Source organism: Hypomesus transpacificus, chromosome 2, assembly GCF_021917145.1.
Source record: "Hypomesus transpacificus isolate Combined female chromosome 2, fHypTra1, whole genome shotgun sequence".
Taxonomy (NCBI): Eukaryota; Metazoa; Chordata; class Actinopteri; order Osmeriformes; family Osmeridae; genus Hypomesus; species Hypomesus transpacificus.
In genome coordinates this window covers 11,934,518-11,951,547 of record NC_061061.1, presented here as the reverse complement: position 1 = coordinate 11,951,547, position 17,030 = coordinate 11,934,518, and the positions used below count along the sequence as shown (strand labels likewise).

At 43.0% G+C, this 17,030-nt stretch overlaps 2 protein-coding genes and 2 non-coding genes across 4 annotated transcripts; 3 read left to right on the top strand and 1 right to left on the bottom strand.

Annotated features, from left to right (window-relative positions):
- Nucleotides 1-49: 49 nt before the first annotated feature.
- On the bottom strand, nucleotides 50-3,594 carry tpi1b (triosephosphate isomerase 1b). The gene is made up of 7 exons (XM_047043039.1): nucleotides 3,411-3,594; nucleotides 1,928-2,051; nucleotides 1,644-1,728; nucleotides 1,251-1,383; nucleotides 1,080-1,165; nucleotides 856-943; nucleotides 50-747 (listed from the first exon to the last, which is right to left on the bottom strand). The coding sequence occupies exons 1-7, from the start codon at nucleotides 3,517-3,519 to the stop codon at nucleotides 629-631; spliced, it is 744 nt and encodes a 247-aa protein (XP_046898995.1). The 5' UTR covers nucleotides 3,520-3,594; the 3' UTR covers nucleotides 50-628.
- A 529-nt stretch (nucleotides 3,595-4,123) lies between these two features.
- On the top strand, nucleotides 4,124-4,179 carry LOC124483801. The gene has a single exon (XR_006957917.1). It is a non-coding gene; the product is annotated as a U7 small nuclear RNA (small nuclear RNA).
- Nucleotides 4,180-4,950: 771 nt separating this feature from the next.
- On the top strand, nucleotides 4,951-5,006 carry LOC124483764. Its single transcript, XR_006957901.1, has one exon. It is a non-coding gene; the product is annotated as a U7 small nuclear RNA (small nuclear RNA).
- Nucleotides 5,007-6,396: 1,390 nt separating this feature from the next.
- On the top strand, nucleotides 6,397-16,683 carry lpcat3 (lysophosphatidylcholine acyltransferase 3). The gene is made up of 13 exons (XM_047039763.1): nucleotides 6,397-6,547; nucleotides 7,409-7,516; nucleotides 8,521-8,627; nucleotides 9,026-9,119; nucleotides 9,480-9,517; nucleotides 10,422-10,600; nucleotides 10,955-11,063; nucleotides 11,414-11,500; nucleotides 11,776-11,942; nucleotides 12,545-12,692; nucleotides 14,713-14,868; nucleotides 14,994-15,124; nucleotides 15,339-16,683. Exons 1-12 carry the CDS (start codon nucleotides 6,463-6,465, stop codon nucleotides 15,111-15,113), a joined length of 1,398 nt encoding a protein of 465 aa, XP_046895719.1. The 5' UTR covers nucleotides 6,397-6,462; the 3' UTR covers nucleotides 15,114-15,124; nucleotides 15,339-16,683.
- Nucleotides 16,684-17,030: the final 347 nt, after the last annotated feature.

The following is a 17,030-nucleotide window of genomic DNA, read 5'->3' as shown; positions in this document are numbered from 1 at the left end:
TGTAGGAAGTTAGTCAATTTTGATTAAATCAAGACAGGACACACTAAACCAGCCTCTAAACCATTTATTACAACGTTTTCTCTAGAACCTTTTTCCTTTCTTACCATTGGCCATGACACAACATGATTGACATGTAATGGACACCTCCTACTGACTGAGTAGCCAATGAGGGATCGGATCATGCACTTCTACAGGAAGGGATGAGCCACAAAACATCATTACACAAAGCTTCGTTAAAAAGACAAGTGAATCTGATTGACAAGAACTTTGACACGGCATACAAAAAAGTTTGTAAACTTTCAAGTAAAGGCATGGATTGTTCTTTTACCCTGGGCTGTTCTCAGACCGATTTTTCTGATTTAGGGCTAATGTGGATGTTAGTGCACACACCAACTCAGAGCCGTTAGCATTTTAGTGCTGTACAGTGCTTATGTCAATCTGTCCCTTTTCTTTCAACAACAGAAATAACAAAAGAAACAGGAAATGACATCACACAAATCTTTCAATAAAAAAGGGGTGGGGGGGGGATAGGTGCTACGTGATGAGTAGTAGGGATAAAGAATTGGGTGGTCATCTGAATAGAGCTGGCCTCAGATCTGGGTGTGGTCTCGTCAACACTTCCTGGTTTTTACGCCTTGGCGTTGATGATGTCAACAAACTCTGGCTTGAGGGCAGCTCCGCCCACCAAGAAGCCATCAACGTCCTTCTGGGAAGCCAGCTCCTTGCAGGTGCCGCCGGTCACGGAACCTGAGATGAGACAGAACACATGATCAGAACCAGGAAACAAAGAGGATTGAAGAGAATAATAAAGAACCGTGTGCATGCGAGTATGTCAGTGGAATCTGGATGGCATACCCCCGTAGATTATCCTGACTGATTTGGCGACGTCTTCAGACACGTTGGCCTTCATCCACTGCCTTAGTTTATCATGCACCTCCTGGGCCTGGGGCAGAGTAAGAGTTAAGAGGGGGTGACAAAAAACGCACAAGGTTTGAACTCTGAGGAAACCGATTTCTTTTTTTATTTGCGCAATACAGTCAGTTGTCAGTTGTGCACCTAGTCCCATTTTCAGTCCTCACCTGCTGTGGGGATGCAGTCTTGCCAGTGCCGATGGCCCACACAGGCTCGTAGGCGAGGACAACCTTGCTCCAGTCCTTTACGTTGTCTGGAAACGGAGAGTTCACATTATAACAGCACCAAGCATGGTCCCACCACACCATATGACAAGGGAAACCAGTTATGTTGTGTACCTGCGATGACCTTGGTCTGTGCAAAGACCACCTTCTCTGTGATGCCAGCCTCTCTCTCGTCCAGCTTCTCTCCAATGCAGGCGATCACACACAGGCCGTTCTCCAGGGCGTGGGCAGTCTTCTGACCAATGAGCTGTTGGAATACATACACAGGCATCCAATCAGAAGACAGATAACATGAAGTCCAGGAAGCACAATGTGCTGCATCATAATCATAAATTCTGACCCAGACGGCAAGTGTTGAAACTTTTCTCAAGACATCACGTTACAGTTTATCCTCAAATTGATTGTATTCTGCACTCTACTGTGGATGGTACTACAACGTGAAGAGACTTCATGGAGACTGATCATCAGTGTAAAGAGCTAAAAATAGCTCAAGCGATGCCCAGTCACCTCGTCACTCTCTCCAAAGACGTGGCGTCTCTCTGAGTGTCCGAGGATCACCCAGTGCACGCCACAGTCCTTGATCATCGCAGGGCTGCAAGTGGAAAGCAGAGACGAAAAACCAAACTCATGAACATCAGGCATGTTCTCCTGTTCAGTATTCACACCACAATACAAAGAGCATATTGTAAATACACAACTATCGTTTTCACTGCACTATATACACACACATTTCATGAGCTAATGACTGCAGTTTTGTCAATTGCACTGTGGATAGGGGTAGATGGAGCTACCTTATCTCCCCTGTAAAGGCTCCCTTAGCAACCTTGTAGCAGTTCTGGGCGGCAACACCAAGCTTTTGGTCCAGCTTGGACCTGACAAAGTCGAGGTAGATTGCTGGGGCTCCGCACACCACCTCTAAACAAAAGAAAAACCAGTAATTCAGAAAACATTGTCCAACAAATAGGCTATGACTCACACCAAGTTAGGTGACTTTATCTGCCTGCCAGTCTACATTAGCCCCCTCAGAAAGAAAAAAATCAAAGAAAACAGTACTGTGGTCCAGACACTGACATTCACACTGTAACTGCATCTGGGGGTTAACTGAGTCTATATTAAACATCGACAGTCATGGTGCGCTGCTAAAGGTCACTTCCAGCCTTGTGTCTCCACACAGAAAGGTCGAAGTTGAACCCCCCAAAAGGTCATTTGATTGGTCGCATTCTGCAGGGGTCGAACATAAGCCAAAGTTCACATGAGAAGATGACTCCGTTTTAAAATAAACTACGTTACTGACGCTAAGCAAGCATGGGAAGAGATAGATGAACTTTGACTTTAAATCTCTACAGAAAAGGCAATCGGAAAAAAGATCTTCTCCAGTTTCATTGGGTGCTGCCACATCGAATATTCTGCTTGGAGTGGATGTGTGCGTTGTATGTTCCAAAAGTGTAAAGTCCAAGCTGTTTGGTTTTACGCAGAACATAATTAACTCATTTGCATTCACCGCTTTGGATAGGAGCGTCTGCTAAATGACTAAATGTTAGCGGCCACATACAGTTTTGTTGTGTCAGTCGCTATTGCTAGTTGCGCATGCGTATGCACGAAGGGTAGGGTAAAAGTCATACAACGCTGAAAGGTGATTTTTGATCCGATTTACTCCATTGCTTCTTCTCGCTATACATTGAATGCGAGGCATGCAACGTAGCGTTTCAGTAGTTATAAAATGAGGAATGCAACAGGCACAGGCACGCGGTGAATGTAGTTTTGCACCAACAGCGTCACACAGCAAATTTGACATGTCTGCCCAAAAGACTGTAGCCCTGTGTGGCTACGTGCTGTTTGAAACGCTAAAGCCCACCGACATTGAAATCCCTGTCACGGCACGGTTCGCTTCTGTGCAGCACTTGCATCCATTTTAGCCATCATGATAATCATTGACCAATTATTTAAAAAAGTACCAATCAAGACAATGGTTCATACATTCTAGTTGCCCAGCTGCTGCTAATTGAGTTATATACTGTGCAAGTGGGTGTTGCTGTTGACCATATTGGGAAAATGCCCAGGCTTTCTAGTAAACTTAAAATCGGAAACTATACTATCCGCCATCATTTGGGAATGTCCATTTATATTTTTTCATCATCCTGGAAAATCTCCTTTGTTGGAATGGTCCAGACACTACATGCGTCAAAGGTTATTCATTTTATCGCTCAAGCTACGTAAAAATCGAATTCACTTGCTTGCCATTTTATTTTAACATCTAACAAGGGATTCACGTACCGGTGTTAGAGTCCAGTTTGGCGGAGTTCAGTGTCTGGATAAGTTCACCAAGACTCTTCTTGTCGCCATTCATCTTCCAGTTACCACCTACAAAGAATTTCCTGCTCATGTCTGCGGCTTGAGTTTTCGGCTTTTGATCGCTGCTGGGTGCACCTTGTTGAGGAAGAAGAGCAACCTGACTATTGAAACTTGCTGTATTTATTACCATGGGCCACGTAACCCCACCTCTCAGTGTGTCCTATTGGTTCACGATGACACGCCTGCAGAATAGCGTTTCCTTATTTTAAGGAGGGAAAAGCCAAACATCCTCAAATATTTGTTCGGTTTTACAGAACGAATAGAACGGATCGAAATAGCAGATATTAAAATATTGAATTTAAGTGAATTCATTCAAAGCTACGGGCGTGATCCTCGCACTACGCACAGATGGATGTGCACGTCTTCCAATGAAAAAGGGAAGGGAATGCATTGTGCTGATTGGAAGGTTTTTCATGGTATATTTGCATAACCGGCATGCATTTCGCCTATAAACCAATTTTTACGTATTAAAACGAACACAAATGTAATTCAAACAATATTAAATAAAGAGAGCATTTATTATACTAACAATATGAATATTATAACAGCCTTCACGTAAAATATTTTTTTAACACTCTAGGTTAGTATTGCATGTGGGAAAGACAAGTAATTGGTGAAATTATTTGATAGTAATGGAATATTTGCTCTTTTAGTATTTTTCTAGTAGGCATCTTCTATAGAAGAAGCCCCCACATTGTGTTCAAAGAAATCATTATCAATATCTAGTGCCTATCTCATTACTACACCTATATTGTCACATTCTGTTCCGTAGGGCTACCTTTGTGTGGCGGGTTGTGCAAATGTCAAATGTCGCGGCCGCTTATTGTTGGCTATAAGACCTAAAAGATCTAAAATCCTTTTCTGTCAAAATTTGGATTTTTTATGTTTTGTATAGTTAACACCCTAAACTCAAATGTAATGTACAAAAAGAATATGATTACTTATAAAAACTGTTCATTCAAACGGGTTTTGTACATGTGAGCTAGCAAGATTTTTAAGCCACGTCCAATCGAATTTTGAAACGAGTGGAATCTTTGAATGCAGTTTTCTCCCTTATCACTCTTGACGCAGGTCAACTTTAAAATGATGTAACTGAAGTTGTGATAAAGATATTTTAACAGATTTGTATTCAGGAGAGTTTGAAGTTTCCAAATGAGTAATACCCAGAAAGTTTATTTTTCACCATGTGAATTTCCGCAGGCCCTGATAAAGCGAAGGGGGCTGATAGGAAGGTTTTACATGGTATATTTGCATAACCGGCATGCATTTCACCTACGAAAACTATGTTTACTAATTAAAACGAACACAAATGCATTTCAACCTATATTAAATAAATATATAATTAATTAGACTAATAATATGAATATTAGAACAGCCATCATGCGACATAATGTTTTCACACTCTAGCTTGGTGTTGCATGTGAGAAAGATATAATGTTGGTGACGTCAGACAATCGGGATGGAAAATTTGCTCTTTTAGTATTTGTCTAGTAGGCATCTTCTATAGAAGAAGCCCCCATAATGTGTCAAAAGAATATAACTATACTTTCATAGTAGTACATATAGTAGTCACAATATCTGTTATAGGATCACACACTCTCATATCATGTTAGTACCGCTGAGATAGGTTTCTTCTGCTGTATAGTTGTACAATGACAAGAAAAGGTATCAAGGTAGATTGATCGACTGATCCCCCCCCAAAAAGGGGGTTAAGTCAGAGTTAATATTTGGAAAGGAAATTGCGGATTTTAGCAAGAGTATACCCATCTTGATTTTAGGGCCTACAGTTCACGCAAAACCGTGGAATTTGTTTCTATCGCTAGGTGGCAGTGTTTTACTTGGATTGTCCATATATTTTATTGCATCATGGGGGGACTAGCAGGCCTACATCACTGAAAGCCGTCAAATCGGTTCAGGGCTGTCTGTTTATTCTATACTGACCCAAATTATAAAGGCAACACACTAGTTTTTGCCCCCATTTTTCATGGAACTCAAAGATCTAATACTTTTTCTATCTAAACAAAATGCGTAATTCTCTCAAATATTGTTCACAAATCTGTCTAAATTAGGGTTATGGTCAGGGGCGTCGTTAGACCCTTTTTACTGGGGCACGTGCCAATCTGCTGTGAGTTTTCACAATTTACTTTATTAGTCAATGCATTAATTTAGATTGATAATCCCGAAAAAATAACTGGTCTGAAAACCAGTCAGTATCTGACCACCTTTTGCCTCATGCAGTGCAACACATCTCCTTCGCATAGAGTTGATCAGGTTGTTGATTGTGGCCTGTGGTATGTTGAACCCTAACCCTAACCTGATATCACCTGTGAGGTGGATGGATTATCTCGGCAAAGGAGAAGTGCTCACTAACACAGATTTAGACAGATTTGTGAACAATATTCAACAGAGATAGGCCTTTGAGTACATTGAAAACGTCTTAGATCTTTGAGTTCAGCTCATCAATTCAAATCAAAATGTATTTGTATAGCCCTCTGTGACATGTTTGCGTGTAAAAAGGGCTATACAAATACATTTTCATTTGAATTAAAAACCTCATTAACAATGAACATGAACAATGGGGGCAAAAATTGGTGTTGTTTATAATTTTGGTCAGTGTAAATAACCATATTCTGAAATTGTAGGTGTAATCAAAACATTCAAGTATACTTCCAGAATATGTTTATGAATATATTTTATATTAAATAATAAATGTTATCATGCGGAACAATATATTTACTTGGTGATTCATCGCCAGAAGAATAAAGTCTATTGTGAAACTCTGTCAGGAGACGAGAAATTCAAGGTCGGTCGTAACAAACTGCCAAAGGGGAAGATACTAAGAAGAAAGGGGGAGGAAAAAGGGGTGGAGAGCCGCCAAACCGAGTAAAGGGCAGATAAAGGAGATTGTGGAGCGCATCAGAAGTACACACAGTAACGGACTCGCGGCAAGGAGCCACTTCCGCCCACACGAAAAATGGCGGCTCCCTTGATGGAGAAAATATCGGAATCTTTAGGTTCCACAGAACCAGCGCTTCGACTCATTCTGTCCGTTTTAAGTGGTGAGTTTCATGTCATCAGCTTTGAGAACGTTTATTGTATCTATGTCCTTAAAGTTTGTTATGTGTTATTCTATAAATAAGTATATCTGCAAAGACACACCGCTAGTGCTAGCTCAGCCAGATAGCTGCTCAAGCTCAAAGCTGAGTCTGCATAGACAGCCTGTTAGCTAGTCAACGGACAGCAAGCAAACATCATGCATTGCAAAACCAGTCAAATGCCCTGTGACTTGACAGGTTGACATAGGAGAAAGAAGCGCTGCAAGGTCGAATCACGGTATCACTGCCAGCGGTACAGCTGTATATACTAAAACGGCTGTTTGAATGTGATTCTCGTTATTAAGCGTTATTTAGCTTTTTGTTACCGATGTGATAGCGTAAACCTGCCGCTGTGAGTACGTTTATGTTTTAGTAATGTAGTCGTTAAACTGTTAGAACCAAGAGCAGTCGATCGGTTTCACCAGAGAGGTTGTAACGTGTGAGATATAAAAACTACTGGGTCTCCCTCTGAACTTTGATCTGACACGTCAACACGTCAGCCCCCCCTCCCCCCCTGACTCTATGTAGAGCTCATATTGACGATTGATTAAAATGAAGTTTGAAACAATGCTTTAACATAGTTTTTTTTTCTTTCTGTGATCAAGCTTAAAGTGCTCGAGGGAACACAAACACTTCCAAATGCAAGGCAATACTAGCTGCCCCTACCCCTTCACCCTTCTGTGTTTTTAGTACAGCTAAATGGTGCATAGCGACCTCCCTGTTCTATCTTGTTGTTGACTTGCTGGAATCTTGAACTGTTCTGTTCTGAGCTCTTGAGAGTGTTTGTGGGAAACGATTTGACTAATACCCTCTCCTCTGTTTCAGGGTACCCCTGCGCCCTCTTATATCGACGGTTCCTCTTCTACCAGTCCCCCTTTGTTCTTCACTTGTTCCACACGGTATCTGGACTTGGATTTGCAGCTTTTAACTTTGGTGAGGAGCGCAGGTCTAAACAAACCCACTGTTGAAATTTTGAAAATGAATACATTACAAAAATAGATCAAGACAAAGTTAAAAGGGATGAAGATTTGGTCACTTAGAAATGACATCACAGTATTAGTGAGTGTTATGGTGTGCTGGGAGTTTTTAGTGTTTGAAAAGGAAATGGTTAGGCGATGGGATGGAATGACAAAGCATTGCATCAAAGTAAATTTTCCATCATCATTCAAATAACATTCAAAACAAATCATTTCAAAAGGTCTGATATGTTGGTACTGTATTGACATTGGTGACATCCTGGAGGTGGATAAGACCCATCTGTTAGAAATGATGGATATTCAGTTGAAGCAGATTGGGTTCAGTTTGTCAGACTAACCACAATGTAGTCTTGAAAGAATGAGGAGGTGGGATGAAGACTACACTGGCGTCACTGGTTAGATCTTTGGAAAGGTAGACAGAATGGGGGCAGAATGGACACGTTTGATCCCTGTCGGGGTGGTTTCGGCCTGCCCGGGACTCCAAATACTGATCACCTGTTCCTTCTTCCTTGTTGTCGCTGCCCGTTGGATTTACAGCAGGTCTGTTGCTCTTCCTTCCTCTCTGTGGAATCTGCTCCTATGAATCCTTTCCCCATAAGAGCCTGTATCCCCTGAGATGTTCATCTTGTTTACTCAACTTTACTCTACTCTTTCTCTCGCTCTCTGTCTCGCTCTCTGTCTCGCTCTCTGTCTCGCTCTCTGTCTCGCTCTCTGTCTCGCTCTCTGTCTCGCTCTCTGTCTCGCTCTCTGTCTCGCTCTCTGTCTCGCTCTCTGTCTCGCTCTCTGTCTCGCTCTCTGTCTCGCTCTCTGTCTCGCTCTCTGTCTCGCTCTCTGTCTCGCTCTCTGTCTCGCTCTCTCAGATGAGGAAATTTGCTGGTGTCATGTCTGATGTGGTCACACACTTTGAATGCTCTAAAACACCCCCCCCCTCCCCCCCTGGTTTGTTCCTCCCTCTCACAGGCCCTCAGCTCTATCACTCTGCAGTATGCATCTTAGTCCAGTTCCTGATGCTGAGGCTCATGGGAAGGACAATAACAGCCATCCTCAGCAGCTTTGTGTTTCAAATGGTGAGGACCCCTCCCTCTCACACGCTCTCTCGCCCTCCTTTTGTTTTCCATTATTCTCTCTGTCTGTCTATGTCTCTAGTGACTCAGTCAGTCTCGATAGTTCCCCCCCCCCCCCCCCCCCCCCCACCACCACCACCACCACCACCATCCACACCCTTGTGTCTATCAACTGTCACACTCTGACGCAGTGGCTTGGTAACTGCACTAGAAATAGGTGTTTTGAGCCTGTGCTTTTATGTCTATACTGTGAGATGTCTGTGCCCTTCACAGTGTAACAGTTATGCTTCAAATGCCCCCCCCCCCTCCTCTTCCAACCCACTGTAATGAGATACTAGAGAACGTCATTGTTTCGTTTGTTTCTATCCCATGTATCTCTCACCCTACCTCCTGTTCTGTAGGTTTACCTGCTGGCTGGTTATTACTACACTGCAACAGAGGAGTACGACATCAAATGGACCATGCCCCATTGTGTTCTCGCGCTCAAACTCATTGGTACGTTTTTCTGCTAACTTCTACCTCACGGTATTGTTTTCTCCTACATGCCACTCTCACTCTTCCACTTCCCCTTTATCCAACTACTAACGGTATTTAGTCACATTTCTTTCTGGTCTTGCAAGTAGTGTTGCTACAGACAGCTTTGCAATAGCCAATGTTTTCATGTGCTTTATATCTGTAGCTCAGTGCACGGTCGACCAGTAAACTGAGTAGACAGTTCTCTGGTTCTGCTGTTATATAAAAAGTAGTCTTTCTGTTGCCTATACTAAATAAATGGGCTTTTCACTTTACCATAATCTTGGCGCTCCTAGCTGTCCTAACATAGTGACTGATGCCAATTGCATTCTCTGATTTCAGGTTTGTCATTTGATTACTATGACGGTGGGAAAGAACCAGTGAGTTGATTAATCTCTCTTGCATATTTAGATAATTGGTCAAACTTTGTTTTATTTGTCGACAGTTGTTTTGCGGTGTGTGTCAGTGTGTGTTTTGGTTTCCTCCTTAACGTTGTGTGTGTTCGTGTAGACTGTAGAACAACACACACACACTGATTTAAAAATATAGTGATAAAGATCTGGAGGGATGGTATACATGAACATTGTTCATGCACTCTTTCAGAGATAACGAGCGAGGGTTATAGACTGCTAATCATTTGAGTACAAAAAGGCAAATGTGAAGGCTAGATACATGTGTCATTCTGACACTGTTGCTTAGCCTGTCTGTTTTGTATTGGTTCAGTTACTGGATGTCCCTGTATTGTAACAAAAACATAATGCTTAAATTTCCTTTCACACAGCAGGAAAGGCTGACTTGGCATTTCAATGCTGAAGGTCTTTCAGTGACAAGCTCTGTGTTAGTATTGTGTTCTGCACTTTTCAGTGTCCACTAGATGATTCCTAGATTATTTTTATTAAACAGAATATTGATTGTTTCCTTTGCATATCAGTGGTTGCTAACCTCCCACTCGCAGAAAGAAAATCTGGTTTATGACCACTAGTTAAATGCCCTTTTAGTACATCCATGGTCTAATTGAGTTTGGTTTGTGCTCGCCCTCAAAAGCAGTTAAGTCTGTCAATAAGAACCTGGTGAAACTGGATATTCTGTGAGCTCATCCCATGCCAGTCAGTGAATGTGCCTGCTTTTAATTTTCTCTCTCTCTCTCCCCCCCCCATCCCTCCTTCCTTCCTTTTGACCCTCTGTCCTATCTTTATCCTTTCTTCCCTTTGACCTGTGCCTGACCGTCACCCTCCTCCCTCGTGCTTTCTGTATCCGTTCGCCCCCCCCCCCCCCCCCCCCCAGTCCGAGCTGAATCCAGAGCAGCAGAAGTCGTCCCTGTCCTCCGTCCCCTCCCTGCTAGAGATGTACGGCTTCGCCTACTTCTACGGAGGCTTCCTGGTGGGGCCCCAGTTCACGCTGCGCAGCTACCAGAGGCTGGTGGCAGGGGAGCTGACTGACTGCCCTGGACAGCCCCCCAACAGGTATAGGGTGGAGGTGGGGAGGGGTGGAGAGACTTAGTCACAAGGTGGAATGACAAAGGTGAAGGAATGTATGCACATATAGCCGGTGTGTGGTGAAACTCACTCAAGTATGTAGCGGGCCACCCGCGTCAACGAATTGCTAACTTTTCGTTGGCGTAGTTAGTAGTGGTGGCGCTTGGGAAGTCAGAGGTGGTAGGACCGACTCCCGGTGGGGGCGAATAGTGGCCCGCATGCCTCTGTGTCTGTTATACACATTTGCAGTAGTCATATGAATAACTGCCTTTTTGGGGGGGGTGGGCGATGGCGACACCCATCCACTTCTTTGTAACGTTCTTTCTCTCCCATGTGTCTTAGCATTTTACCTGCTATGAAGAGATTTTCCTTGGGCCTCCTCTGCCTGGGCATCTACATGATATTCAGCCCGTACTACTCCGATAGCTACTTCCTGGAAGACGAATACGAGGTGAGGACAGGGGCTGTGTGGTTCTGCTCTCTCTAAGCCAGTGGTTCTCAACCCTGGTCCTCAAGTACCCCCTGTCCTGCACGTTTTTGATGTTTCCCTGCTCCAACACACCTGATTCAAATGAATGGTCATAAGCAGGCTTCTGCAAAGCTGGATAACGATCCATTCATTTGAATCAGGTGTGTTGGAGCAGGGAAACATCAAAAACGTGCAGGACAGGGGGTACTTGAGGACCAGGGTTGAGAACCACTGCTCTAAGCTTCTATGGCGTAAACCGAGTTCAATGTCAGGGTCAAGGAGGTCAAAAGTGAAGGGTTTTCTCTCATGTGTGGTACTCTGCTGCTCCGTAGGCTCAGCCCTTCTGGTATCGCTGCGTGTTCATCCTGCTCTGGGCTAAAGTCATCCTCTACAAATATGTCAGCTGCTGGGTCATCGCGGTGAGTAGCCATGGTTACGGCATTGGTTGGATGAAAGGCATTCCAATCTGCCTCGCTCCTACAGACCATAATGTCTTTCAGTCACCGCAAGCAGTCAACCACCAATATCCTCATACTTGTGATGTATTCAGTCTTTAGTGTGTCCGACCACACCTGTCCAACCACACCTGTGACTCTGTAGATGCAGACCAGGTTGAACCTCATCGCCCCGTTATTCAGGTTTTTATTGTAATCCAGGTGTTAGTGTGTGAAGGTGTGTGGTTTCTGTCGTTCAGGAAGGGGTGTGCGTGCTGTCGGGACTCGGCTACAACGGGCTTGGTTCGAACGGGGAGCACACGTGGGACGCCTGCGCTAACATGAAGGTGTGGCAGTTCGAGACCACGCCCCTTTTCACGGGCACCATTGCATCGTTCAACATCAACACTAACGCCTGGGTTGCCAGGTTAGTGACACGCGCACCAAAACAGTTCTTTACGTTTTCCTGAGCTGCTGGTGCAGTGTTGAGCAGTACGTACACAGTTAATAGTAATCAGTTAAATAGATAAGATAGCTGTACCTATGTATATTTTTTACCAACGTTAGTGTCTATCTCACAGTAATGATTGGTGAAGCGTCAATCATTGACTGTCCTGAAATACAACAGGAGCTCATGTAGCTGTGCAGAGCATGGCTACACCCAGAGGAAGTGGCTTTAACCATGCTCTCATTAGGTGACCTACATGCTCATGAGGTCTGTATATTAATAGTCAAGTGTGTACTTGAGTTGGGTTATAATCCCCTTGGGGCACACCGTTTTACGCAGTTTAAGAACAGGAGAGCGTGATGCCATCTGCTGAATCCTCCTATAATTCAGTCTGCCAAACCTTGCCTGTCTGGGGTTACTCTCCAACCAGACAGATTAGCAGTCTGTAACAATGTAGTCATTGAATAACACTACTGAGGGGTGTACACATCAGACATGCCAGCGTTACAGGGGACCTGTCAGTGGTGTTTGTGTGTGTGTTTGTGTGTTTGTGACTGACTGTTGCCCTGCGACGTTCACAGGCACATTTTCAAGCGGTTGAAGTTCCTGGGAAACAAGGTCATGTCTCAGATGGCTACCCTGCTCTTCCTTGCCCTGTGGCACGGCCTCCACTCGGGGTACATCCTCTGTTTCTCCATGGAGTTCATCATCGTTAACGTGGAAAGAAAGGTAAAGAGAGGACGGTTCATTATCGCGCTGTTGTACTAACTTACCCCACTTGTCTAAGGTTAGTATAGGTCTTGTCTTAGGTTAGTTAGGTCTATAAGGTTAGTATAGGTCTTGTCTTAGGTTAGTTAGGTCTATAAGGTTAGTATAGGTCTTGTCTTAGGTTAGTTAGGTCTATAAGGTTAGTATAGGTATTGTCTTAGGTTAGTTAGGTCTATAAGGTTAGTATAGGTCTTGTCTTAGGTTAGTTAGGTCTATAAGGTTAGTATAGGTCATGATGTGTATTAAAGGTCAGGGTAATGTATTGTATATTGCATACTCTATTTTATATTTAGGAGGTTTATTATTATTTTATTTCTATTCTGTTTTAGTCTATCATAGATGTAATCTATGTTCTTAGTACTTATATGTTATGTTATGCCAGCTTGCTTGCGTTGCCTTGTCCCAAGAATTTCAGTGCCCATTCTGACCTTGTGTTGTTCTGTGCACCTGACAATAAAAAAACTTGAAACCAGACTGGAGAGGAGGCAGGGGGAAAGAGAAGAGGGAAACAGTAGAGAAGCATGTTAGTGTAGGAAGGCAAGCAGTAGTGAGGGGGGAAGGGTGGAGATAAGGTGATGATGGAAGTTTGTAATGGTCTAGGAGGGCTGTAGACATCTGTTAACTTATTAAATGTGTCGACAATCAGAGCTAGGCTTATCCACTGGAGATAATGAACATGGGCAAAGGTTAAGGTTAAAGTGGCTGTAAAGCAGAACTGAAAATGACACCATTTCATCACACCACTTAAGAATGTGTTGTTAACCACCCATCCAAATTCGAATGGAAATAAAGACTGACAAGTATGTTAAATTAGGCTTTAAAATCGGTGTTCTTCTCAGCTTGATACTGAAGGGGCGTGTCGCCTGAAGGAGCTGAACCCTCGCTCCCTCAGATTTTTAAGCAATAAGCCCCAAGAGGCCGTGGTTTACGCTGATTTTAGAACAGGTAAGGGGAGTTGTTAGGCACGACGCGAAGCGGAGTGCCGAAAACCCCCTTACCTGTTCTAAAATCAGCGTAAACCACGGCCTCTTGGGGCTTATTGCTTTTCTAAAACTGTTATTACAAATATTTGATATGGTTTAATCAATAAAAACAATTAGAAACAAAATAGTTTAATAATAAACCGTCATTCTTCCGCTACTACAAAGTATAGTTCCTACATAAATCGTTGCCACGCAACAGCCAGACGGACTTCTTTGCCGTCTTTTTCAATTTGAAATATTCGATGCGCAGTCATATGGAATGTTAAAGAATGTTATGAGGACAACCTGTGAGGTTATGCTGGGTTTTACAACGGCATGGAATGCGATATAGCCAATCACAATCAAGGATGGGAACAACCAGTTTTAGAAATTGAATTTAGCAACAACTAGCTAAATCAATTGCAGATATCAGAACAGACTTACCAGTCTGTGAGTGTTTTATGTGTTCATTACTTTGTCTTTGCATCGTACCAGCTGAGTAACAGAATGCAACCGTTTGTGATCTGACGTAGATAGGTTGCTGTGACATAGATAGGTTGGGTTTTGCCCCGCCTTAACAAAACCTGAGCTGAAAACGGGTGAAGAACTGTTCAACTGTCTAACTCCACATTTCAGTGCGACAACGTTTTCGCACTTTGCACATCCTTTCAGCAACTCATTTTACACGTGTCTAATGTACTGAGAAGCAAATCATGGAATTTGCTTTACAGCACCTTTTTTAAGCAAAACCAAAGGATGCCTTTAAAGCTCACCTTTTTTTCTTTAGTTTTTCTGTGTCTGTGGATCAAAGACGCAGTCAACATTGGGGGGGACGAAATCTGCAGGGGAGTCTGAGGGTCCCCCCCCTGAAAACATCTTACATTTAGATATAAATATGATTAAATTTATATTAAGTGGGATATGTCCCCCCTAATATATATATATATATATATATATACCATATCATGATCAAGGCCCTGCTGTAGATGCATGTGTAACCCTGTTTCTCTGGCGTACAGTACCAAGCCCTGGTGAAGGACAGCCCCCTGCTCACTAAACTGGCTCAAGGCCCCTTTTACCCGCTGTTCTACGTCGCTCAGCAGTTCATCCACTGGCTGTTCATGGGCTATCCTCTGGTGGCATTCTGCCTCTTTACATACGACAAATGGCTCAAGGTAAGCATGCAGTACATCATCCTAAAACTCATAAGGTTGTCTTGGCAATGGCATGTTGAGCAACTGACGCTACCACATCTTCATTGTGTGTGTCCCCCCCTCCCCCCCTTTCTTTTCTTTGTCAGGTGTACTCGTCCGTGTATTTCTGTGGTCATGTGTTCTTCTTCTTAATCTACATGGCCTTGCCATACCTGCGCAAGCTGCTGGTGCCGAGAAAAGAACAGACTGAGAAAAAGGAGGACTAAAAGTTGATATGGTAAACGACCTGCCGACCAGATTTTGGTTACGTTTTTGGGCATTGTCACTGTAGTTAATACATTTTTTTTTTTCTATAGATGTTTTATATACCTCGTTGTGTTTACTAGCTACATGTATTATGTACAGATGTGAAAGCAGTGTAGCAATAATCGATTTTAACTGTTGATGACGTCTGTATTTATAAGGTGGAATGCTTTTTCCGTTTCTCCTAGGTTTATATGAATGAATAACCACACCCTCATGATGTGACAGAAGGGAACAGATCTGAACATATTTTAAGGCCTTTAGTAATATATATTATATGTTCGTGTACAAATGTTTTCTTTTGATATATTTTTGTGCTTTGGACGAGAGGGGCATTTTAGGAATCGAAGGACAAAAGGATGCAGGAAATGATCGTTGTGTCACATGGGTAAATGTGAGCCGATCAGGGACTTCCTGTGAATTTTTATTTTATTAGTTTTTTTTTTTTTTTTTTGACATGTTGGAGGGATTACACTGAACTTGAGAGACTGCAGCATTGTGTACACAGAATTGCACTCGCCATTCGTGGGTTTCGGTTTTGCCGATGGCTCTGTTTTATTATCGCGTCCTTTTTCAACCCTCACCACCCAGACTAACTGAACCTGTGCAGGACCATGGTTCGGCCGCACCTGAAAATGCATTTGTCACTTTTCAGATTTAATACTACAAAATGCATTTCACTTTATGAAATTTGTGTGTAAGTGATTGCTGCTCTGATAGGGATGATGCCATCAGACTGTGGAGGAGGGTGTGACTGGGTGTCATAAACATGGTTTGCCCATCACTCACATGAAACACTGTAAACCACACTGTATGTACACACATGACTCGAAATGGCCTTGTATTATCAATGAATGTTTTTACATTTTTGGTTGAAATTTCGATTTTTTTTTGTGATGGATGACTAGATTTTATAGCTGTTCTAGGAAGTTCTGAAAATACAATTTTGTAGTTCGGGGTAACGTTCCATTGGAAGGATTTTATGGCACTTGTCTTTTCATGCTCTGTGTCCATTTTTTGACATCTCTTGTGCTATCCATGCCCCTTGCACTCCACTGAGTCAATCCCTACCTCCTGTGTTGATGAAAAGTTTAATTCCGTTAAAACTGGAGCTTAAAACCACCACTTTTGTACTTAGAGACATCACCATTCTCATGTAGGCATCATCAATAGTCTCCTCTGATGATAAGTTGGCAGAAGACTGACCTGGCTACGCGAAAAAATATGCCATCTCACCAGAGCCGGAGGTTTAGACGCATGCGTCTGATCCTAGATCATTGGGAAGGTGCGCACCCGCCACCTTCGGCCCTTCAAAGAGCGGGAAAGCATCAACAAGAGAGCAGCGATTCACTGTAGCATCAACCCAGATTTTAATAATATTTATACTTGCAGTAATAATTAATTTATGTCAATTAATTGTTATTATTCCAGAGACTACTTTTTTGCCTTACCGCTACCAAATGTACAAAGGAAAAGAGAAAATGAAAAAATAATTTTAAATAAACTTTTTTGTAATGTTCATTAAAATGCTGGATAAAAAAAATAGTTTGATGTCTTGAGGTCCTTTCAGAAGTAACCTATATGGCAAAATGGGCAATATGACGTAATTTTGCAGTCGGGGCGGGGAGTTGGGCGGACAGGGATTCGGGTGAAAGGTACAGTGACTGTGGATCAAGACCCCTTAGAATGTGCTTAACAAAATAATATGATATAAAACTGGACGTGATTAAGTAATCATTGCCTACTCGACGTTGTTCCTGTCTCAGTCAGTGCACGAAATAAACAGAGCAGTCCTGAGACAGGGACTGAGCTGGCACCGGGCCGGGAAAGGCAGAGCGCGAGATAGACGAAGTACGCAGTGTGGGCGGGTTAAGATACAC

Bases quoted from the DNA above. Each gene is read 5' to 3' on its own strand.
- lpcat3 (XM_047039763.1), top strand. From the start codon at position 6,463: ATGGCGGCTCCCTTGATGGAGAAAATATCGGAATCTTTAGGTTCCACA. The intron at 11,501-11,775 runs GTGAGTAGCCAT...TCTGTCGTTCAG, and splicing joins TCAGCTGCTGGGTCATCGCG to GAAGGGGTGTGCGTGCTGTC. The intron at 11,943-12,544 runs GTTAGTGACACG...CGACGTTCACAG, and splicing joins ACTAACGCCTGGGTTGCCAG to GCACATTTTCAAGCGGTTGA.
- tpi1b (XM_047043039.1), bottom strand. From the start codon at position 3,519: ATGAGCAGGAAATTCTTTGTAGGTGGTAACTGGAAGATGAATGGCGAC. The intron at 1,729-1,927 runs GTAGCTCCATCT...TTCCACTTGCAG, and splicing joins GCCTTTACAGGGGAGATAAG to CCCTGCGATGATCAAGGACT. The intron at 748-855 runs GTATGCCATCCA...GTCTCATCTCAG, and splicing joins AGTCAGGATAATCTACGGGG to GTTCCGTGACCGGCGGCACC.